Genomic DNA, 25,261 nt, shown 5'->3' on the forward strand with positions numbered 1-25,261 from the left:
GCCGGGAGTTCATCACCGCTTTCATGCAGAACAGTCACAAGGGCGAAGATCCTGACTTCCAGCTGCTCATCACCGGCTACTCTGCCATCACCTTGGTCACCGTCACCATGCACAAGTCCACCTTCCGGAGAGAGATCACGGTGGAGCAAGGGCAGACAGTGACAGTGCATTTGCCACCTTCCGTGGAGATGGTGGGCAGTGGGACGTTCAACAGCACCGTGCTGGTCTGTGCCAATAAAGACATCACTGTCCTGTCTCTCAGCTACAAGCAGTATACGTCTGAAACTACTGTTGTGTACCCTGTGGAGAGCATGGGGAGGTTGTATTATGCCATGACGCCAAGCGGCAAGGCGGATGACCCCTACAAGGAGTTTGCTGTGGTGGCTTGGAACTTCCCCACCACGGTCAGCGTCCATCTGAAAGGAGCAGTGACTTTCCGAGGGGTCAAGTACGCAGCGGGAAGCAGACTCACCGTTTTCCTCCTGGCTTTCGAAGCTGCCCAGTTCCAAAGCCGAGAAGACTTGTCCGGCTCTAGGATAGTGTCCTGGAAACACGTGGCCGTCCTGAGCGGCCATAGCTGCACCTCCAAACACAGCTCATGTGACCACGTGGTCGAACAGCTCTTGCCTGTCTCCAGCTGGGGCACCACCTTCATCATCCCGCCCTTATCTTTCCAACCTAAGTATGACTTGGTGTATATTGTAGCCTCCCAGAGGAGCCACCTGAGTTATCACTCAGGGAGAGAGATCTCCAGGAAGGACATGGTGGCTGGGGAGGTGGTGACCCTTGATATCACACACTCCAAGCCCTTGTACATCACCTCCAGTGCTGGAATCCAAGTTGTCTTCTTCTTCACGGGCAGAAGCAAAGAGGGCTCCACATATGACCCCTTCATCATCAACATTCCTCCCACCACAAGCTACTGTAGGTCCTACCACCTGGATGGGATAAAGGGCTTCCAGAACTATGCACTGATCATTGCAAAGAGCTCCGAAGCTGACGGGACCACCAGGGATGGACAATTGCTCAGCAACGTCCAATGGAAACCAATCCAGGGCACGGATTTCTCCTGGGCAGAGTATGACTTGGGTGAAGGGGTTGGCTCCCACTCCCTGGAGAGCCCCAGCTCTGTCTTTGGGGTGCTGAGTTTTGGGATCTCAACGGAGTTTGCGGGGTACGGCTCGCAGGCTCTCTGCAGGTGCGGTAAGTCCAATTTTTTCTATCTTCGTTTCTTGTATGTGGGGTTCGGGGACAGTTTCCAGACAAATGGCTTGTTTGCCAAAAAAGGCAGTTTTAGGATGACCCAAAACCAGTCACAAATTTGACAAATAAAAAACATTTGGGTGAGATTCACAAGGAGGTTTAGAAACCATCCATGTGATAGCTGGAGCCCAGGGGTTATGCCACTCCCCTGAGATGGGGGAGACACCTCCCAGTCTGGGCAAAGATTTAACCCCAGCTTGTGCTACATAGAGGTGAATGGCCTAACCCCAAAGCCGTGGGCTGAGCTGGTGGCGGGGAGGAATGTTTCAATGTTGAAGCGGTTCCATTTTGTATAAATAATTAAATATTCATGGAAGGCGGGGCTTGAATGAAGGCTGGGCTACTTCCAGGTGAGCACGTTCACCATCAGTCTAAACTGGGGAGGGCTGGGAAGAGAGCCACGAGAGTGATTAAAGGATTAGAAAACCTGCACTAACATGATAGCCTCAAGGAACTCCATCGACTTAGCTTAACAAAGAGACGGTTAAGGGGTAACTTGATTACAGTCTATAAGTACATAAGAACATAAGAATGGCCAGACTGGGTCAGACCGAAGGTCCATCTAGCCCAGTATCCTGTCTCCCGACAGTGGCCAATGCCAAGTGCCCAGAGGGAATGAGCAGAACAGGTAATCATCAAGTGCTCCATCCCATCGCCCATTCCCAGCTTCTGGCAAACAGAGGCTAGAGACACCATCCCTGCCCAGCCTGGCTAATAGCCATTGATGGACCTGTCCTCCATTAATTTATCTAGTTCTTTTTTTAACCCTGTTATAGTCTTGGCCTTCACAACATCCTCTGGCAAAGAATTCCACAGACTGACTGTACATTGTGTGAAGAAATACTTCCTTTTGTTTGTTTTAAACCTGCTGGCTATTAATTTCATTGGGTTACCCCTAGTTCTTGTGTTAAGAGAAGGAGTAAATAACATTTCCTTATTTACATTCTCCACACCAGTCATGATTTTATAGACCTCTATCATATCCCCCCTTAATCGTCTCTTTTCCAAGCTGAAAAGTCCCAGCCTCATTAATCTCTCCTCATACGGAAGCCGTTCCATACCCCTAAAGCACCGATCTGGGGAACAAAATATTTAATAACGGGCTCTTCAGTCTCACAGAGAAAGGTCTAACATGATCCAAGGGCTGGAAATTGAAGCTAGACAATTTCAGGCTGGAAATAAGGCATAACTTTTTACCAGTGAAAGTAATTAGCTATTGGAACAATTTCCCAAGCGTTGTGGTGGATTCGTCATCACTGGCCATTTTTAACTCAAAATTGGCTTTTTTTCTAACAGCTCTGCTCTGGGAATGATTTGGGGGCAGTTCTCCGTTTGGGGAAAATTGCAAAACTTGGTTTCAAAATGAAATGTTCATATTGCAATTTATTTGAGAGGTTTCTGAATATTATTTTGATTATTTTTATGTTATTTCAAGACATCACAGGAGTAATGGTGCATAATATGACACAAGAGAAAAACTGGAATATTCCATTTTATTTTTATATTTTATTTTTTAAAAAGCCGCAAGTGCAGTTGCTACTTAATAGAGACAGAAACATCTGATCTTCTTTTCCAGATCAGAGTCTCCCGCTGGGCTTTGTTTCTCTGTGACACCAAACGGATGGCAACCTTGCTGTAGGGGAAAAAACCAAACCAAACCGGAAGGCCGCTACTAAGTACAGACTGAAATATCTTATCTCATTCTTTAGATCGAAATGGCTCCTGCTTGTGCTGTAAGGAAACACTCTGACACTGTGTCATACTGTCTCATTGCAAGGCAAACAGGTCACACTTTGATCTAGAAAAGAAGATCAAATGTTTCCATCTGTACTGAGCAGCTGACCTGCATGGTTAGTTTTTTTAAAATAAAACAGACTATTTTAATGGTTGTATTATGTCTAGGCTTGGCAGAATTTAACTTTTATTGTTTGATAATTTTGACAGATAATATTGAAGCTTAGTTTTAATCATTTAAGTTTAACTTTTCACCCGTGCACAAAATCATGGGTTTAAACATTTCTTTTCCATTTTTATTCATTTCAATGTTCACAGTTGCAAGAAATTATAGGGGGAGGGTCAGACAATAATTATTTAATAACAGCAAACACTGAGATATAAAAAGTTAAAGCTTTATCACCGTCAAAAAACATATTGCCAGTGTCACATGTCAAAATAGACAAAGGAAATAATCTTAAACCTAACTCTAAGGTGGTCTCAGGCTGCATCTTTCTTTCTTTGCCTAGCTATACATTTTGATTATTATGGATGAAAATATTTTCCAGTGGATCGTCTGTTCTGTGTCGTTGACATTGAACAACCAAAATCGAATCCAGACAAGCCCAGTTATTTCACACAGGCTGTATAAAAGCTAGGTATTGTTATAGGCCAGCTGAGGATCTGAGACACAAAGGGGACATCTACATTGTACTGTAAACCTGAGTCTGTGGGATTCAGGCTTGCAGACTCAGTGTTCTGACCCAGATCTGTGGCTTGAGCTGCGTCCACACTGCAAAGTGAAGGGGCTAGGCACCAGGTGGCAGCAGGACTCGTGCTCTAACCGCCCCCACCCCCAGTAGGGTCCTAGGACTCTTGCTAACCCTTGTCAGACTGATTTGTGTGTGGATGGAAGGGGATCTTGGAGTCAAACCTGAGTTAGAGTCCAGGCTTAGGGTACTGTGTAGACATTCCCAGAGGGACTACAGGCCATGTTTCCAAAGGTATTTTAGGCACCTGATGACGAAGATAGGTGCCAAAAGCCAGATCCACCAAGACTTACAGATTTTTGTACCTAACGCCCCAGTCTGGCCCCTTCTTAGGTGCCTGGCTGACTCTTTAGAGGCTGAAATCCAACATTTAGGTACCACCGACATCCTCAGCTGCCTAAATTTCCTCAGTTCAGCGGTCCAAGGTTCAGTGCCTAACTCCCATCACACTCACACAAGTCACTGAGGCGTTATGACTCAGTTTCCCCATCTGAAAAATGGGGCCATTATCAGTGTGCTAGTAGCGCCGAGGAGCCCCATCATGGACCAGGACCCTGTGGTTCTACAGACACAGTAAAAAAGCCAGCCCCTGCCCCAAAGAGCTTTCGGGAATAGCAATCGTCCCTGCCCCTCTTTAGGTTTTTCACCGTGGGGCCTGAATCTTAGTATGTATCTGTACAGCACCTAGCACAACTGGGCCTCAGCCTTCGTTGGAGGCTCTAGAGTGGGGTAAGGCAGCATGGGTAAATAGGTAGAGCACTGGTGTGCCCCTCATTAGTCCTGGGGGTCTATTTGAGAATTGTCGGCTCTGCTGCTGGGTGACCTTGGGTACATCACTTGCCCCTCTTTGCCTCAGTTTCCCCATCTGTCAAATGGAAATAATGATATTAACTTCCTCGGTAAAGCCCAGGGAGATCTATGGATGACAAGTGCTACAGAGGAGCTTGGTGGTGGTGGTGGTATTATTATAGGTGCTACCAAATACACTAACAATGTAAAAAATGTTCAGTAGAACGAATCTCATGCTGATTTCTTTTGTGTCAGGAGGTGTGTCCAAACATTTTTGGCTTTATGAGCCAATGCCTTGAATTGGTCACATAATTTTCCGAGAGAACATCAATTGTTCTTTTTAATTTCTTTTTATTTTATTGTTATCGATTTAAATGTTCAGAGCTGCACAGAATTATCCATTTTAAGGTCTTTTTTATTTGTTTAAATGTGTGCAGTTGTGGGAAATGATGGGGGCAGCAGATGCTAATTATTTAATGACAGACTTTGAGATTCAAAAAGTTAAACCTTTAGAACTGTTCAAACACAAACTGTCAACAGTGCTTGTCAAAATCTACCAAGTAAATAGCTGTCAATCAATCTCCAATTAGTTCTCAAGCAGCCATCTTTTCCCTTGGCCTGTCTGGAAATGTCAATGGTTATCAATGGAAATGTTATTTCGTTAGTTTCCTGCGTGTAAGGCGAAATGGACATTTATTGACATTTACTGATAAAAAAACCGAGTCCGTCCAAGCCTAGCTCTATACTACCAAATGCACGAATGCGTGGAAGGCCTAGATTGTTGTGAGGAAATGTTGCTGGCAAATGTCACTTTCACTACCCACCCAAAACTGATAAGAAAATATTTCCACCGATGATCATTGACTTTTACAGACTGGCAACGTAAGAAAAATGCTATTTGAGAATTTATTAGAGTTTAATGTGAAGATATTTCCTTGGTAGAGTTGGACAAACAATGTGGACAATTTTTGTTTTATTGGTTCTAAAGCTTTTCGAATCTCAACATCTACTGTCATTAAATCATTAGCGTCTGCCTCCCCCCTCCCATAATTTCCCAGGGCTGTGGAAATAGAAATTGATTAAAAAAAATAGAGGGGAAAGTGCTTAAAACCATGAACATTTAAATTGATACTAATTGAAAACAATGCTTGAAAACAAATCGATATTATCTGTCAAAATTATAAAACAATAAAAATCGAACCCTGCCAAGCCTGTGTTTGTTAGAGAGACAAGGTGGGTGAGGAAATATCGTTGATTGGACCAACGGGTGAAAGAGACAAGCTTTTGAGCTACAGAGCTCTTCTTCAGCTCAGGACCGGTTCTGCTCTTTGCTAGGTGTTACGACAGATATGTGGGTCAATGACGCAATGCAGCACATCTATCACAGCTGGTGTGGGGGTTTTTGTGGCCTGGCAAACCTTTCTCTCTAGACAGCCCACAGTCCTGCAGCACCATTGAGTGCAGGAAGAAGGAGAGATGCGAGATCACGAACTGCAGCCCAGCGTGCGTAGCCGAGTCAGAATCCACCTGCCGGGTGCAGGGAGAATCGCATTATCACACCTTCGATGGGCAGACTTTCAACTTCACGGGCACCTGCACCTATGCCATCGCCAGGATCTGCGGCTCGGACACCACTCTCCCATCATTCAGTGTCGAGGCCAAGAACCAGAACCAGCGCAACACACGCGTTTCCTCTGTTGCTTTCGTGACAGTCCGTGTCTACAATGTCACCATTTCGATGGACAGATACACAAAGGGGCTGGTGCAGGTGAGAGTCCGCAATGTGGTAGGCCTTATTTCTGGATTTCCTTGTAGTCCTGTGAATCTCAGTGCACCCTGTTATCCCAGCCCTTGGCTCCCCCACTCTAGAGCTCTGCTGGTGCCCCTCACTCCCGACCTGCAGCCTGTATCCAAAGGGGAATGATGAATTCTTGGGTGGCCTCATTCATCATGTCTCAAAATGGGCTGGATTTCATGGGTCCCTGGGGGAGAAGCACCACAGGATAAATCCCCATGAGAGGTCTACCCGGTCTGGAGCTGGGACTGTCTGGAAGGCTGCTGAAGGGGGGAGCTGCAGTAGCCAAGCTAAGTGGAGCTGGTGGACCTGGGGTCTCAGCAGCTTGGATAATCAACAATTGATTTGTACACCCCGCAGGTGAATGCCCGGAGCTCCAGCCTCCCCGTCTCCCTGATGGAGGGGAAGCTGAGGGTGTATCAGAGTGGGGGCTCGGTGGTCATCGAGACTGACTTCTCCCTGAGGGTCTCCTATCACTGGGGCAGCTCCCTGGTGGTGCAGCTCTCTAGCAGCTTCTGGGAGCGTGTGTGCGGCCTGTGTGGCAACTACAACGGAGACCCTGGGGATGACTTCACCACCCCCACGGGGGTGCTGGCTGCCAGCCCCGTGGAGTTCGGGAGGAGCTGGAAGGTGGAGGATGGGGACAGGTTCTGCTGGGACGACTGCCATGGGGAATGCAAGAGCTGCTCCCCAGAGCTGGTCAGCAGGTACAAAGCTGAGCCCTTCTGTGGCTGGATCACCAAAGAGGCGGGCGGCCCCTTCAGCCGGTGCCACTCCATGATCGATCCCAAAATCTACCTGGACAACTGCGTCTACGAGCTGTGCATGAGCGATGGCCACCAGGAGATGCTGTGCCAGGCGCTGACGAGCTACGCCGATGCCTGCCGGGGAGAGGGGGTGGATATCTCCGAGTGGAGGACGCTGGTGGGATGCTGTGAGTACACCCTGGTAGAGGGGAATTGTGTAGGGTGGTCCCAGGGTGATGGGATGAGCATGAGCCAGGGGAAACCAGCGGGGAACACGTGCTAATGGGCAGATCTATGGGGCCAGGGGACCTTCTCCCCAAAGAAGTCCCATTGCTGAGGACATTTAATGCTAGATGGACAGATCTGAGAACAGGGGACAGTCCGGCCCTGGCCGAGGGGGCTGGAGGAGGTGGGACCTGAGGGGTTCTGCCACCTTCAGTTCTGTGGGTCAGAGCTCATGGTGCATTCGGGAGCATCGCTGGGGCTGCTCTGCTGCACAGCGTTTGCCGGGGCCCCTCAGCACTGTGCCAAACTGGCCAAATGCAGCGATATTCCCAGTGACCCCCATGTCCCATCCCTTTGACAGCTCTGTCCTGCCCGGAGAACAGCCAGTACCAGCTCTGTGGCTCCGCGTGTCCTGCCACCTGCAATGACCAAGCAGCCCCTGACAACTGCTCCTTGCCCTGTGTGGAGACCTGCCAATGCAATGAGGGCTTCGTGCTGGACGCTGGGAAATGCATCCGCAAGGCTGGCTGTGGGTGCGAGTTCCAGGGGCATCTCTATGCTCCCGGAGAGCAATTCTGGGGGGACAGCACCTGCACCAGACGCTGCGTATGCGACCCACAGAGCAGGCAGGTGAGCTGCGAGGCTGCAGGGTGCAGGACTGGGGAGCAGTGCCAGGTGAAGAAGGGCTTCCCAAACTGCTACCCCACTGGCTATGCCAGTTGCACGGCCAGCGGGGACCCCCACTACACCAGCTTCGACGGGCAGAGGTTCGACTTCCAGGGCAGCTGCCTGTATCAATTGGCTGGGCGGTGCCAGGAGCGGGAAGAGCTGGTGGATTTCCAGGTCCTGGTACAGAACGATAACAGGGGCCTCCGAGCCGTGTCCTTCACCAGAGCCGTGGAAGTCCGAGTGTACGGAGTGAACATCACGGTCAGCAGGGACTATCCAGGAAGAGTTCTGGTGAGTTCATTCATCGCCCAGTCCCGAGATACCATTCATTAGAGCTTCTGCTTTGCGTTGCATTGTGTCCGCAGCTTCCTGGTTTAGGTCATTATCCAATTTTCCCCCGTCGTCTTCTTTACTGTCTTCACTCATCATTGCACTTTTCATCTTCCTTCTGCATGTGTCATCAGTGGAGTTGGGTGGAAAATGGGGAGAGGATGGAGATTCTGCAGGGAAAATTTCAAGTTTTTGGCAAAAAAACTCTAAATCTGAAACATTCTACCTCAAAACCGAAATATTTCCCTTCTGAAATGCCACCACAGTGCCTCAGGGGAGTTGTAGTTTGGGTTCCTCGGTAGTTTGGGCCTTCAGGTCAGACTACATCTCCCATGATGCATCAAGCGCTCTCCTCTTGGTGAAGAAAGGCAGTGCATCATGGCAGCACATGGCCACAGGGCATCATGGGAGATGGAGGCCAGCTGGGGGGCTCAGCACATAAAGGAAAATGGCAACCCAAACTACAACTCCCATGAAGCAGGATGGTGGCATTTCAGAAGCAAAATATTTCATTTTTTGGACAAAATATTTCAGTTTGAGGCAAAAAGTGATTGATGGGGTTGAAAACTCAGTTTTGCTACAAAAAAAAATATCCAATTTTTTGTGGCCGGCACTTTTGCAGAAAATGTCATTCAATAAACCAACCAATTTTCCATCAAAAAATAGTTTTGCCAGGAAAGTTGTGATCAGCCCTAAGGGTCAGCCACGGTCACCCCTTTGTTCGGGTATTCACGTGTCGTCATTGGGACCATTGTGATCATCTAGTTCACATTGTCAGAGATTTCAAAGCCAGAAAGGACTGTTGTGGTCACGTAGGCTGACCTCCTCTAAAACACAGCCCAGAGAACAGCTCTGAAAGTTTTCCCCACAAGCCTCTTCCAACTGCCAACCCCTTATTCAAAGTCAGAGATTTTCACACCCCTCTTACATTTACCATAAGAGTCAAAAATGTATCATTGACTTGTGCCATGTTTTGAGGAACTGACAAAGAACACCTGGCCTTGGAAGTGAACGGGGTGCAGAAAGGAGACGAGCGAGTTTTTCTTTGCTTTAGATTTTCTCAGTGTTTTCTTCAAGTTTGTGTTTGATCATTGTCCTCCTGGGCTGTTGTGGGGTTTCATTGTGGTGCTGCTTGTTGCTGATTTGCACAAGGCAGGATTTATTCAAAAATGCGGGGTGGGGAGAGAAGAAAACCAACGTATGCCACTGAAAATTCTGAAAAGTCAAAATTCAACCAGTGTTAATAATCTAAAGGCATGAAAATGCTTTTGAGGATCATTTTTCCAATTTTATTTTTTTTTAACCAGCTAAAATGATATCAGCATCCAGCCCACAGCCTTCAAACATGGTTTGTTTTTATAAGCCTTGAGGATTTCAGTGCTTGGTGCATGATGCCCATGTAGTGATTCTGCACGGCTGTTAAACATGCTCCACTCCAGCAGGGGCTGCATTCAGTGCTGGGTGGGTGATCCCTGTGTAGCATTTCTGCACGGCTGTTAAACATGCCCCACTCCAGCAGGGGCTGCATTCAGTGCTGGGTGGGTGATCTCCGTGTAGCATTTCTGCACGGCTGTTAAACATGCCCCACTCCAGCAGGGGCTGCATTCAGTGCTGGGTGGGTGATCCCCGTGTAGCATTTCTGCACGGCTGTTAAACATGCCCCACTCCAGCAGGGGCTGCATTCGGTGCTGGGTGGGTGATCCCCGTGTAGCATTTCTGCACGGCTGTTAAACATGCCCCACCCCACAGGCAGCTGCATTCCACTGCTGGAAGGCACATGGGGGCTTTGCAGGATGATGTCTCTGCTGCTCTCACCGGTCCCCTGCCCATTGCTCGCAGGTGAATGGTGTGCTCATCAACCTGCCGTACAGCACCGACGATGGCAAAATCTCCATGTACCGGAGAGGGCAGGATGCAGCGATCCAGACTGACTTCCATCTCACCATCGCCTTCGACTGGCAGGGCCGGGTCACCCTCACTGCCCCAAGCACTTATGCTGGCTCCCTGTGCGGTCTCTGTGGGAACTTCAATGGCGACAAGGGAGACGAGCTGACCATGAGGGACGGCAGAGTGGCCCCGAATGCAACGGCCTTCGGGCAGAGCTGGCGGGTGGCAGAGACACCTGACTGCACTGAACCTGAGAAGCAGGAGTGCTCCAACCTAGCAGCCATCGATAGACATCAGCGGAAAATCCAGGGGGAATGCGGGATGATCCTATCGACGGCTGGGCCCTTCCGAGAGTGCCATCGCAAAGTCCCTCCTGAGGGCTACTTCCAAGATTGTATCTATGACTATTGCTTCTTCAAGGGGCAGCAGGCTGTTGTGTGCCAGAACCTCGCCAGCTATGCCGCAGCCTGCCAGGCTGCTGGGGTGACTATAGAGCCATGGCGATCCAACCGTTTCTGTGGTAACTTGGTCTCTTCTTCTGGGATGAACACTAATTCAGGGTGAAGAGAAAACTTGTCATCAAAGATCCTTAAAGTGGCCTCTGGGTGGGATCTAGTGGGTAAGAGCTAGGGGGGTGGGGGGAGTCAGGACTCATAGAATCATAGAATATCAGGGGTTGGAAGGGACCTCAGGAGGTCATCTAGTCCAACCTCCTGCTCAAAGCAGGACCAATCCCCATCTTCTATCCCTGGTTGAGTGGGTCTAGTGGGTTAGAGCAGGGGAAACTAGGGGATTTCCAGGTTCTATCCTCAGCACCGCAAGGAGAGTCGAGTGGTTAGAGAAGAGGGGCTGAGAATCAGCACTCCTGGGTTCTATCACCAACTCTAGGAGGGGATTCATAGATTCTAGGACTGGAAGGGACCTCGAGAGGTCATCGAGTCCAGTCCCCTGCCCACATGGCAGGACCAAATACTGTCTAGACCATCCCTGATAGACATTTATCTAACCTACTCTTAAATATCTCCAGAGATGGAGATTCCACAACCTCCCTAGGCAATTTATTCCAGTGTTTAACCACCCTGACAGTTAGGAACTTTTTCCTAATGTCCAACCTAAACCTCCCTTGCTGCAGTTTAAGCCCATTGCTTCTTGTTCTATCCTTAGAGGCTAAGATGAACAAGTTTTCTCCTCCTCCTTATGACACCCTTTTAGATACCTGAAAACTGCCATCATGTCCCCTCTCAGTCTTCTCTTTTCCAAACTAAACAAACCCAATTCTTTCAGCCTTCCTTCATAGGTCATGTTCTCAAGACCTTTAATCATTCTTGTGGCTCTTCTCTGGACCCTCTCCAATTTCTCCACATCTTTCTTGAAATGCGGTGCCCAGAACTGGACACAATACTCCAGCTGAGGCCTAATCAGAGCAGAGTAGAGCGGAAGAATGACTTCTCATGTCTTGCTCACAACAAACCTGTGAATACATCCCAGAATCACGTTTGCTTTTTTTGCAACAGCATCACACTGTTGACTCATATTTAGCTTGTGGTCCACTATAACCCCTAGATCCCTTTCTGCTGTACTCCTTCCTAGACAGTCTCTTCCCATTCTGTATGTGTGAAACTGATTTTTCCTTCCTAAGTGGAGCACTTTGCATTTGTCTTTGTTAAACTTCATCCTGTTTACCTCAGACCATTCCTCCAATTTGTCCAGATCATTTTGAATTATGACCCTGTCCTCCAAAGCAGTTGCAATCCCTCCCAGTTTGGTATCATCTGCAAACTTAATAAGCGTACTTTCTATGCCAACATCTAAGTCATTAATGAAGATATTGAACAGAGCCGGTCCCAAAACAGACCCCTGCGGAACCCCACTTGTTATGCCTTTCCAGCAGGATTGGGAACCATTAATAACTACTCTATGAGTACAGTTATCCAGCCAGTTATGCACCCACCTTATAGTAGCCCCCTCTAAATTGTATTTGCCTAGTTTATCGATAAGAATATTATGCGAGACCGTGTCAAATGCCTTACTAAAGTCTAGGTATACCACATCCACTGCTTCTCCCTTATCCACAAGACTCGTTATCCTATCAAAGAAAGCTATCAGATTGGTTTGACACGATGTGGTCTCAAAGAATCGTAGGACTAAAAGGGACCCTGAGCCATCATCTAGTCCAGTCCCCTGCACTCATGGTAGGACTAAGTATTATCTAGACCACTGGTGGGCAACCTGCCCCTGGGAGCTGCGGGCAGCTGTGCCTGCGGATAGTCAATGTAAACAAACTGTCTCGCGGCCTGCCAGCGGATTACCCTGATAGGCCGCGCCTGCCCACCACTAACAGGTATTTATCTAACCTGCTGTTATACATCTCCAACGATGGAGATTCACAACCTCCCTAGGTAGTTTATTCTAGTGCTTAACTTCCCTGACAGGAAGTTTTTCCTAATGTCCAACCTAAACCTCCTTGCTGCAATTTAAGCCCATTGCTTCTTGTCCTTGTCTCAGAGTTTAAGGAGAACAATTTTTTCCCTCCTCCTTGTAACAATATTTTATGTAGTTGAAACCTGTTATCATGTCCCCCAAAGTCTTCTCTTCTCCAGACTAAACAAACCCAATTTTTCAATCTTCCCTCCTAGGTCAAATTTTCTAGACCTTTAATCATGTTTGTTCCTCTTCTCTGAACTTTCTCCAATTTCTCCACATCTTTCCTGAAATGTGGCACCCAGAACTGGACACAATACTCCATTTGAGGCCTAATCCGTTTGGAGTAGAGCGGAAGAATTACTTCTCATGTCTTGCTTACAACACTCCTGCTAATACATCCCAGAATGATGTTTGCTTTTTTTGCAACAGTGTTACACTGTTGAATCATATTTAGCTTGTGATCCACTATGACCCCAGATCCCTTTCCACAGTACTCCCTTCGAGGCAGTCATTTCCCATTTTGTATGTGTGCAACGGATTGTTCTTTCCCAAATAGAGTACTTTGCATTTGTCCTAATTGATTTTATCCTATTTACTTCAGACCATTTCTCTAGTTTGTCCAGATCATTTTGAATTTTAATCCTATCCTCCAAAGCACTTGCAACCCCTCCCAGCTTGGTATCATCTGCAAACTTTATACATGTACGTGCTATTGTATAAATCATTGATGAAGATATTGAACAGAACTGGATCCAGAACTGATCCCTGTGAGATCCCACTCGTTATGCCCTTCCAGCTTGACGGTGAACCACTGATAACTACTCTCTGGAAGTGGTTTTCCAACCAGTTTTGCACCTACCTTATAGTAACTCCATCTAGGTTGTTTTGCCCTAGTTTGTCTATGAGAAGGTCATGCGAGACAAAAAAAGCTTTTACTAAAGTCAACATGTCTACCACATCCCCCCCATCTACAAGGCTGCCAACTCTCTTGAACTGTTTTTCCCCTTAGACTTGCTTCCCATAGTAACTTACCTATCAACTGCCTGAGTTTGCTAAAGTCTGCCTTCTTGAAATCCATTATCTTTATTGTGCTGTTTTCCCTCCTACCACTCCTTAGAATCATGAACGCTACCATTTCATGATCACTTTCACCTAAGCTGCCTTCCACTTTCAAAGTCTCAACCAGGTCGTCCCTATTTATCAAAATCAAATTTAGAACAGCCTCTTCCCTAGTAGCATTCTCAACCTTCTGAATGAAAAATGGTCTCCAATACATTCCAAGAACTTGTTGGATAATCTGTGCCCTGCTATATTATTTTCCCACCAAGTCCTGTGCTTTGTATGACTTTGTTAGTTGTTTTAAAAAAAACCTCATCCACCTCTTCTTCCTGGTTAGGTAGTCTACCCTACCATGACATCACCCTTGATTTTTATAGAGTCTAATGGTAAAAGCAGGGCAGTTGTACAGGAATCAAAACATTTGGGTTCCCACAGAAAGTTTCAATTTTAACAAAATGGCATCCTCCAGAGGAAAAACATTCTGGTGGAAAATTCTTGACCACCTCCAGTTTTGTCGTCCTTCATCTTCATGTTGATGATTTCATCATTCTTCTTCTAGGTGTTTGAATTTTGCAATTGCCTTCTTTTCTTCTCCTTTCTCCTCATTATATTGTCCTTCTTTTATGTCTCTGATGGTTATATTCTCCTCCCTCCTTGTCTTACTCTATCCCTTCGTCACTTGGCTTCATGCAGATCGTGTATCCTTGAGGGACTGCTTGGGCCATGGAGCCTGATCTTCCACTGAAGGGTTTGATCTTTGTATTTTACCAAGCAGAAAATATTCATTTCAGAAAATGATCAATTTTGGAAGCAAACAAATTAATATAATAAAAAAAATCAGCAGAAAAAATATTTTAAAAATGGATGGAACCAAAGTGCTTTAAATTCACATGAAATTGTTCGGGGGGGATTTTTCTTTCTTACAAACTCAGTAATTTCACAAGCTCTTTCTCACCCTCATCTGCACATTCTCTCTCATCATCTCCTGCAGACCCCACCTGCCCCAGTAACTCCCACTATGAGCTCTGTGGGAGCGGCTGCCCTGCCACCTGCCATGGGCTCTCAGCGCCGGACGGCTGTGATGCTCCCTGTGCCGAAGGGTGTTTCTGCGACGCCGGGTTCCTCTGGAGCGGAGACCGGTGCGTCCCCATCGAGCAGTGTGGCTGTGTGCACCAGGGCAGGTACTACAGGAAGGGAGAGGAGTTCTACACCAGCGCCTCCTGCTGGGAGCAGTGCCGGTGCCAAGACAATGGGGTCGTCGAGTGCCAGGAGGCCTCCTGCGGAGCCAGTGAGGAGTGCAGGGTGGAGAGCGGCGTCCTGGGCTGCTATCCTGCAGGTAGATGCACCGTGGCTGGTGATTCCCATTACCTGACCTTTGATGGATGGGCTTTCGACCTACATGGCAATTGCACCTACACCTTAGCCAGAGTCTGCAGCAGCGATGCTGGGCTGGTGAACTTCTCCGTGGTAGTAGAGAAGGAGAATGCTGATGATGGCCGCATGGCTCGGATGAGGACAGTGGTGGTCTCCGTTCATGGTTACACCATCACCATGGAGAGAGGGAGGAAGTGGAAGGTCATGGTAAGTTTACATTTCAGATTAATGTCACCAACATCTGAGGTCTACTCAATGACTGACCCAATATCCTCCAGTGAAATAAAGTTTATTCAGTTCAGAAAGTGGAAAGCAAATGAAAGGGTCTAATGGGTGAGGTCAACTCAGGTGACCTCATCTGCAGCTACTCAAAGCCTCAGCAGGGAGGGAAGTGTTTGTAAGGCCACGTCTACACTTACAAGCTGACGGCGGCACAGCTGTAACGTGTAGTCATGTTATGCCGATAGGAGAAAGCTTTCCCGTCGCCGTAATAAAACCAGCTCAATGAGCGGCAGTAACCATGCTGGCGGGAAGGCAGGAGACGGTCTCCCACCAACATAGCACTGTGCACACGAGTGCTTATGCCAGCAAAACTTGTCTCTGAGGGTACATCTATACTTACCCGCTGGTTCGGCGGCAAGCAATCGATCTTCTGGGATCGATTTATCGCGTCTTGTCTGCTCGCCCTCAACGCCGGTAATCCTGCTCCATGAGAGGAGTAGGCAGAGTCGACGGGGGAGCCTGCCTGCCCCGTGTGGACCCGTGGTAAGTACCTTTAAGTTCGAACTAAGATACTTCGACTTCAGCTACGTTATTCACGTATCTTAGTTTGAACTTAGTTCAGTTATTCATGTAGCTGAAGTCGCATATCTTAGTTCGAACTGGGGGCTTAGTGTGGACCAGCCCTCAGGGAGGTTATTTTTTCCACATCTCTGAGCGACAAAAGTTTTGCGAACAGAAGTGCTAGTGTAGACAGGGCCTAATTCCAGCCCAGATTCTGCTCACACCTGTACAAGTGTAAATCTATTGACCTTAGTGCAAATCCACAATGACTCTATTGACACCAGTGTATATCCATTGATGCGAGTGTATATCCCGAGTTACTCCACTGACACTGATGAATATTTGGAGTTATTCCACTGTAAATTGTTATTCCAGTGTAAATCCAGAATAACTCCATTAATGACAGTGTTGATCTGGAGTTATTCTGAAACCACTGTACATCCAGAATAACTTCATGGAGGCTAGTATCTATCCACAATAACTCCACTGACGCTTGTGTTACTTAGCTGACTCCAGTGTAGTTCTGACAATATTTGTAATCCTGTGCGTGTGTGTGGTGCCAGGACACAGTTGCTGAGTTCCCACCAGTGACAGGTGAATTTTCCACTTATTGGCACAGGTGGGCGGTGAGCTCTACAATCTTCCACTGGCTACAGACGAGGGGAAGCTTCTGATCAATCAGGAGGGGAACAACATCATTGTCCAGTCAGCCTCTGGCCTACAAGTCCTTTACGACGCTGCCTCCTACCTCCTAGTGTCCATCCCCAGCAACTACAAGGGACATGTGTGTGGCTTGTGCGGCAACTTTAATGGAGACAAGAATGATGACTTCCTGCTGCCCAATTGGAAGAGCGCCCAGAACGCGGATGAGTTTGGGAGCTCCTGGAAGGTGCCCGTTGATGGTGCTATGTGCACCAATGGCTGCAATGACAGATGCCCCATCTGTAATGCAACCCAGATAGCGCCATACCAGACTGAGAGGTCTTGTGGTCTGATCAGAGCCGCCTCGGGTCCCTTCAGAGACTGTCACTCACTGGTCAGCCCTGCCGAGTACTTCAACCACTGTCTCTACGACATGTGTGCTACCAATGGGACGGGCAAGACCCTCTGCCAGAGCCTTCAGGGCTACACAGCTGCGTGCCAGGCAGCTGGGGCCAAGATCAGAGCTTGGAGAACATCCTCCTTCTGCCGTGAGTTTATAAAGCAACCTATAGCCCAGATTTCACCTTGTTGTGTGTCACTTAAAGCATGTGCAAACAGCATGTCAGTCCAGGGAGTGTGAGGGAGGATGCCAGCTGGGCCAGACTGAACTGTGGAGGAAAGGGAAATGATTCTATCCCCCGTCATCACCACATTTCAGGTCTGGGGCCTTCTGCACAGTGCTACCACTTGAGCTAATTCAGAGATTCATATATGCTGAGGCCAGGAGGGACCATTAGATCCTCTAGTGTGCCCAGTCAATCACAAGACCTTAAATTTCACCCAGTTATGCCTGAATGGAGGCCAATAACTTGTGTTGGCCTAAACACATTGGCATCCAGTCTTGATCCACCACTTCCCTTGGGAGTTTGTTCCAGTGTTTAATCTCCCACAGCCCCACTGTTAAAAAAATTGTGCCTTATTTCTGATTAGAATTTGTCTGGCTTTCTCTCCCAGCTGTTGGTTTGTGTTCTGTCTTTCTCCATGAGATTAAAGAGGCCTTTAGTACCCATTATTTTCTCCTCCTGAAGTTATTTTCATACTGTAATCAGGTCACCATTTGATGAGCTGAACAGACTGAGCTCCTTAAGTCTCTTACTGTCCGGCATTTTTTCCAGCCGTCGAATCATTTTTGTGGCTCTTTTTTCCACCCGCTGCAGTTTTGCAACATCCTTTTAAAAATGTGGGCACCAGAGCTGGATGCAGTGTTCCAGTATCAGTCTCACCAATGCCTTATACAGAAGTAAAATCCCCTTCTTGTGCCTAATGGCTACTCCCCGTTTATATATCTGAGGGATACATTAGGCCTTTTTGCCACAGAATTACTCTGGAAGTTTGCATCTGGCTGCTCATCCAGATCCTTTGCTGTTCAGGATACAGTCCTCCATTCTGTAGGTGTGGCCTGCATTGGTTGTTCCTACATGTAGAACCTTGCAGGAATAAGTATTTCTTAATGGAAAACTGGCATCAATAGTAGGCTGTTATCCTCTAGAGGCAGACAGAGTGCACACACTTAACCAGCGTGTTTATAAGAGAAGTCAGTGGAGAGGAACGTAGTTACTATCTATGGCGGAGTTTGTGTTTCATGGATCTCTGCATCTCATTTGTTTCACAATCTAGCTCTCACCTGCCCAGCTAAGAGTCACTACGAACTCTGCACTCGCTCCTGCGATTTCACCTGTGCCGGACTGTCCAATTCACCCCAGTGCACGGAGAGATGCTTCGAAGGCTGCCAGTGCGACAACAGGCTGCTGTTTGATGGGGAGAGTTGTGTGTTTCCGGGTGGCTGTGGATGCTTCAGATACGGGAGATACATCAAGGTAGGCGACTGGTAACTAAAGCTGAGCAAATAACTGACAAAATAATTTGTGGGGGGGATTGCTTCAAGTCAAATGGAAAACTTTTTTGTTTTCTGATGCCAAAATTAAAAGCTGGAGAAAAAAATGATTTTGGGTGGGACAAAAAGTTTCATTTCATTTTAGGCTGTTTTTATCTTTTGAAAAATAAATTTCTACATAAAATGGTGTTTCAAAACGAAAGGTCAACATGTCTCATTTTGAAAAGCTTGAAATTAGACATTTAGACTTTTTTTTTCTTTTTTGCCCAGAACTCTCTCAAATTCGCCCCAAATTTCCCAAGAGTTTCAGTGGACCCAAAGCTGCATTTCTGGCAAATAAATTATTCATTCAAAAAAATGTAACCAAGCTCCGCTAGTTCCAGTGAAGCCTGTGTCTAGTTAAGATTATCCTGGCTGCCAGAATCCTGGCATCTAGGTTGTTAGAGCAGTTAAGCTAAAACAAAATGCTGTCAGGCACTAAAGAACCCTTTTTGACATGCCTTTGGAGCTGAATATCAGTTACTACACACAGTCCAGCCTCTTAGAGCCCAGTTCTTCCTCAGCTAGTGTAAATCAACATGTTCAGTCAAAGAATAATGTCTTTGGTAACTAGCCATTTGCAGAAGCTTGGTCTTGTGGGGAAGCCACAGGATTGGCAGTCAGGACTCCTGGGTTCTATTTTCAGCTTTGGGAGGGGGCTGGGATCTAGTGGATTACATAAGGGGTGGGGTGGACTGGGAATCAGGATTCCAAGATTCTAGTCACCGTTCTGGGAGGGGACTGGGCTCTAGCGCAAATCAGGTGTAGTTCAAGTGATGTCAATGGATACTGGTGGTGGGAATGGCAGTTACATTAACAGCATTGAAAGAGTCGAGTGGAGACAGTTAACCCATGTTTCTGACCAAACACTAAGGCTTCACATTTGACTCTTGCTCTCTTCCCCAGTCAATGGAGACTGTGATTTCTTCCAACTGCACTGAGAATTGCACCTGCTTCCTTAGGAGCAACCTTGTGTGTCAGAAAGTCGCCTGTGAGCCCACACAGACCTGCATGCTCAAGAACGGCACACACAGCTGCACAAAAGAGAGAGAATAGTGAGGGCCATGGCACCCAACAATGGACAAGTTAGAATGTATATGATTTATAGCTAGCATTGCAGTCGCTTTGTTTTAATGTGTTCTGTGGTGCAATCCATTAGATGGGTGCATGTGCATTGTGCTTCTGAATTATTGTTTTTTATAATATTATGGGCCAGCCACAAGATGGCGTTGTTACAATAGTTTTGCCAGTTCTGTTAACTGAATGTATAGGAGATCTTGAAGAATGCTGTGTGGTAGTTGTGGTGCATTTTCTTTCTGTCCTCAGTAAAGTGGGTTCTTTCTGCTGCAGTCTCTCTGATGGACTATAATTTCTATGGGAACAGCTGCTGCCTACATCTTGTACCTGCAAAAGTTAACAAAATCACCCCATGATGCCCAAACCTTTGCACTTTGTTTCACTCTGTGAAATCTTGCACCATACAAACCTGGACTTTATAAAAGCTAGTACATTGCAACCTGGACCTTCTCAAAGACTTTTCTTTCCCAAACTTTCAACACATAAATTGTGAGCTTTGGGGGGGGCAGCAGATTACATATCTTTCACTTCTCTGTGAAGTGACATGCACATCTGTAGCACTGTAGAAACCATAGGCGCTGACTCCGTGTGTTCTCCAGGGCTAATGGGACTTTTCAGCATGCCTGTGCAAAGGAGAGGAATTGCCAGTGGGTGGCTGCTGCTCCACGGGGGGCGGGGCACAAGACGGGCAGGGAGCAAGGTCCTGGCAGCTGAGAGCAGGCCCACAGTGAGCGAGATGTTTCCTCAGCTGGAGGCATCAAGACCATCTCCAGTGAGGACAGTGACCTCTGCCCCCAGCCCCCATGAGCACTGGCTATCTACAGCCCTTTATTTTCATTTTTTACCAATTTTCACCCTTTTTAAAAGAATTGTAATAAACACTGATAAATTCCTGGGAAATATTAAACAAAATAAAAACCTAAAATGCAGGGCCTGACTCAGGGCCGACTTTAGGCACTGCGGGGCCCGATTCGAAAGAGCTGCCGCCAAAGACGGCAGCGGGACTTCGGCGGCAGCTCAATTGGCTGCCGGTGCCTTCGGTGGCACACCAGCAGAGGGTTCTTAGGGACGCTGCAGGGCCCTCTTAGGGGCACAGGGCCCGATTCGGGGGAATCAGATGAATCGCCCTAAAGCCAGCCCTGGCCTGACTTATACACTCAGTGCATAGCAGCATGCGGCCCATAGGTAAACTGAGGGAACTCGTAAAAAAAATTTTTCCCAAATTCCCACCCAAATATATAATTGACTCTACAGCAATAACCCGGCAATCCTGCTCCCAGACTGAAGTGATTAACATGGGCACCCTCTCCCCCAGAAGAAATGGACAGCGGGTGCCACAGAATTAGAGGGGTTCAGAGAAGGAGGCCGGGTATCATTGCAGACAGCTCAGTGGAGACCTCTGCTCAGTGCACAGCTGGGGTCATAAAAGCTAACAAGTCGATAAAGACAAGTGCAAAGTCCGACACTTAGGCAGGAAAAATCAAATGCACGACTACAAAATGGGGAATAACTGGCTAGGGGCTCGTACCGCTGAAGAGGATCTGGGGGTGACAGTACATTGAATATGAGTCAACAATGTGATGCAGCTGCAAAAAAGGCTAATTCCTTTCTAGAGTGTAATAACAGGCGTATCTTAGGTAAAACATGGGAGGTCATTGTCCCACTCTGCTCGGCCCTGGTGAGGCCTCAATTGGAGTACTGCATCCAGCTCTGGGTGTTGTCAGTTGGTGTGCATGTGTGTGCTCTCTCCGCATGCTGTGCCAGCCCTGCACTGGTAGCTGACCCAGCAGACCTCCATAGCACTACCCAGAAAGACCACAGGTGCGGTTCAGTGGCAAAGGCGCTTGGCCAGGTTTATTGGCCTCAGGACACAGTACTAGCTTCCCGGATCAGTGTCCACAGCTACACTAACACACGAGTGCCCAGTGGCAAGGAACGGCTCAGTCAGCAGCGGGACTTTCTGTGGCTCCCTAGGCTAAACCAAGGGGAAAGGTGAGGTACCCTGACACTTATACACTGAGAAAAAACAACTTATGTACCACCTCACGTGTTCCATGACAGCGGCTTGTTACCACCCCTGGTACCTTGCTCCAGGTGTCTCAGGCAAAACATCCCTGTCCATCACTTCTGTCCAACCCTCCTAGCTTATGCTAGGTCAGGATGTCCCGGGCTAATCGTGTGGAGTGTGTTCACACACATACCAGTATCTGCTGCTTCTCAGGAGTGCCTGTGTGCCAGTCACACTCATAGTCCCTTTGCCAAGGTGTGTACCGCACAGTGAACTTGTAAATATCTGCTTGAATCCATGGCCTGACTTTGGTTCACAGCCTCTGGTTCAGGCCTCAGGCCCTGGCCCCAGGCCCCAGGCCTTGCCCCAGGGCCCATGCTCCAGGCTCACTCTCTCTACTACCCTGGGCACTGCACTGTAGGAAAGATGTGAACAAATTGGAGCGAGTCCCGAGGAGAGCGACAGAAATGCTCAGAGGTTTAGAAAACCTGTCCTCTAAGGAAAGGGTGAGAACACTTGCAAAAGCAGTGGTTTTCAACCTGTGGTCCATGGACGCCTGGGGGGCTGCAGACTATGTCTAAGATTTCTAAAGGGGTCTGCACCTCCATTTGAAATTGTTTAGGGGTCTGCAAATGAAAAAAGGTTGAAAACCACTGATCTAGAGAAAATAAGACCAAGAGGGGACTTGGTAACAGTCTTCAAATAAGTTGCAGGCTGTTATAAAGAAGAGGGGGATCAATTGTTCTCTATGTCCACTGAAGGCAGGACAAGCAGGAATGGGCTTAATTTGCAGCAAGGGAGATTTAGGGTAGTTATTAGGAAAAACTTTCTAACTCTAATGGGAATAAAGCTCTGGAACAGGCTTCCAAGGGAAGTTATGGAAGCCCCATCATTGGAGGATTTTAAGAGCAGGTTGGACAAACACCTGTCAGGTCTCGTTCTATAATATATAACTAAACTATTGTTGTATGTAAAGTAAATAAGGTTTTTAAAATGTTTAAGAAGCTTCATTTAAAATTAAATTAAAATACAGAGCTCCTCGGACTGGTGGCCAGGACCCAGGCAGTGTGAATGCCACTGAAAATCAGCTCGCGTGCCACCTTTGGCACGCATGCCATAGGTTGCCTACCCCTGGTTTATAAAATAACAAATGGGCTCAGGTGTTCACCCTGTCCTGTCGTACACGTATAAAGTTTGAAGATGATATCCAGCTGGGAGGCGTTGCAAGTGCTTTGGAGGAGGGGATTAAAATTCAAAATGATCTGGACAAACTAGAGAAATGGTCTGAAGTAAATAGCATGAAATTCAATTAGGACAAATGCAAAATACTCTATTTGGGAAGGAACGATCAGTTGCACACATACAAAATGGGAAATGACTGCCTAGAAGGGAGTACTGCGGAAAGGGATCTGTGGTCATAGTGGATCACAAGCTAAATATGAGTCAACAGTGTAACGCCTTTGCAAAAAAAGCGAACATCATTCTGGGGTGTATCAGCAGGAGTGTTGTAAGCAAGACACAAGAAGTAATATTTTTGCTCTATTCCATGCTGATTAGGCCTTAACTGGAGTATTGTGTCCAGTTCTGGGTGCAACAAACATGATTAAAGGTCTGGAAAACATGATCTATGAAGGAAGATTGAAAAAATTAGGTTTGTTTAGTCTGGAGAAGAGAAGACTGAGAGGGGACATGATAACAGTTTTCAAGTACATAAAAGGTTGTTACAAGGAGAAGGGAGAAATATTGCTCTCTTTAATCTCTGAGGACAGGAAAGCAATGGGCTTAAATTGCACCAAGGGAGGTTTAGGTTGGACATTAGGAACAACTTCCTAACTGTCAGGGTGGTTAGGCACTGGAACAAATTGCCTAGGGAGGCTGTGGAATCTCCATCACTGGAGATTTTTAAGAGGAGGTTAGACAAATACCTGTCAGGGATGGTCTAGATAATACTTAGTCCTGCCATGGATGCAGGGGACTGGACTAGAAGAACTCTTGAGGTCCCTTTCTGTCCTATGATTCTATGATTAACTATTCTAACTCTGGCTGCTGCCATTTGTTATCCATTGAAATGTCAGTGCCTCTTTGAATCTGGGTATGTTCTTGGCCTCAGCGACATCATGTGGCAATGAGTTCCACAGGCTAATCACACATTGTGTGAAACAAGTCTTTTCATGGGTCATTTCTGAGTTTGCCACCTTTAAGTGTCCCCTGGTTCTAGTGATACAGGACAGGGAGAACAGAAACTCCCAATCTGCTGCCTCGATCCCAGATGTTTTTTACAGACTGTTATCATGTCTCCTCTTGCCCTTCTCCTTTTTAGAGAGAACAATCCCAGTCTTCTGAGTCTCTCCCCATAGGGGATATTTTCCAGACCTTGGATGGTTCTCATCACCATTCAGACACAATGCTGTGAAGCTGAGAAGTACCAAGTGCTCTCACAAAAGAATAAGTCTCATGGCACAGCTGGCTAAGATCTCACCATCTTTAGGAAACTTCTCCTTTGAGCAGGCTTTTCCACTATAAGTAACACCCATAATATGAACACCCAGTTCCTTCTCCAACCCCCATCAGCTCCATGCCCCCCAGAATCACCCACCTCGGCAGAGGGGGAAGCACCAGAGACCCCATGAAATCTCCTGGAGACTTCACTATTGATGTTGACTTCATGTGGAAGGCAGCTAGATACTAGGGTGATGGATAACAGTACACAACTGAGATAGATAGATAGATAGATAGATAGATAGATAGATAGATAGATAGATAGATAGATAGATAGATAGAAGGGCGATGGCTGAGTATGAAAATACATAGATATGGAGCTAAGCCCCTCACCACTTCCTCAGACACCTTTCCCTGTGTCCAGGATCTGACATTCCCAGGATCCCCGCACCCAAGGGCCTGCTTGTAACCCAGCAGCTGGACCGGCCTCCCCGGCACCAATATTGACACAAGGCAGTGGGTGCCTGTAACGATGCTGCCTTTGGTGGGACACTACTGAGAGTATCAATTCAGGACAAATTGCTTAGAGCAGGGCAGTTACAGCCCAAGGCTGGGTTTCCTTTGCTACTAAGGCACAGCAAACCAGCCCAACAGAGAGGATTTCGGTTTTACCCCACTGGCTAACCAGAAGTCATACAAGCAATTCCCTCAGACACTCCAGTTTCCCAGTATCACCACCAGAGCCACTCGTTATGGGGATGAATGGTTATGAAAACCAATACCCCAGTAAAAGAAAAAAGGTTCTCCCGATCCCAAAGGACCAAGCCCCAGACCCAGGTCAATATACAAATCAGATCTTACCCACAAATCACGCTGTTGCCAATCCTTCAGAATCTAATATCTAAAGGTTTATTCATAAAAGGAAAAAGATATAGATGAGAGCTAAAATTGGTTAAATGGAATAATTACAAACAGTAATGGCAAAGTTCTTGGTTCAGGCTTGTAGCAGTGATAGAATCAACTGCAGGTTCAAATCAAGTCTCTGGAACATCCCCAGCTGGGATAGGTCATTCAGTCCTTTGTTCAGAGCTTCAGTATGTAGCAAAGTCCCTCCAGAGGTCAGAAGCAGGATTGAAGACAAGATGGAGGAGATGCAGCAGCCTTTTATATTCCCTTGCCATGTTGTCTCTGCTTTCTTCATCCCAAAGACAAGCTATCCAGCACATGGCATGGAAAAACCTTAGAGTTCTGTCCATAGGCATGTCTCTTCATGCCTTCATAGAATCATAGACTCTCAGGGTTGGATGGGACCTCATGCGATCATCTAGTCCAGGG

At 47.2% G+C, this 25,261-nt stretch overlaps 1 protein-coding gene across 1 annotated transcript in view; it reads left to right on the plus strand.

Annotated features, from left to right (window-relative positions):
• Window positions 1–19,751, plus strand: part of LOC135976806 (IgGFc-binding protein-like) — a 24,312-nt gene extending 4,561 nt beyond the window's left edge. Inside the window, exons 2-10 of the mRNA XM_065574397.1 lie at window positions 1–1,203; window positions 5,966–6,303; window positions 6,691–7,264; window positions 7,663–8,261; window positions 10,140–10,707; window positions 14,662–15,251; window positions 16,447–17,017; window positions 18,147–18,346; window positions 19,309–19,751. The exon at window positions 1–1,203 is cut by the window's left edge and continues 24 nt beyond it. Coding sequence (XP_065430469.1) covers window positions 1–1,203; window positions 5,966–6,303; window positions 6,691–7,264; window positions 7,663–8,261; window positions 10,140–10,707; window positions 14,662–15,251; window positions 16,447–17,017; window positions 18,147–18,346; window positions 19,309–19,458 — 4,793 coding nt within the window. The 3' untranslated portion in view covers window positions 19,459–19,751. The remainder of the gene's footprint in view (window positions 1,204–5,965; window positions 6,304–6,690; window positions 7,265–7,662; window positions 8,262–10,139; window positions 10,708–14,661; window positions 15,252–16,446; window positions 17,018–18,146; window positions 18,347–19,308) is intronic.
• Window positions 19,752–25,261: the final 5,510 nt, after the last annotated feature.

Source organism: Chrysemys picta, chromosome 20 (genome assembly GCF_011386835.1).
Source record: "Chrysemys picta bellii isolate R12L10 chromosome 20, ASM1138683v2, whole genome shotgun sequence".
NCBI lineage: Eukaryota > Metazoa > Chordata > Testudines > Emydidae > Chrysemys > Chrysemys picta.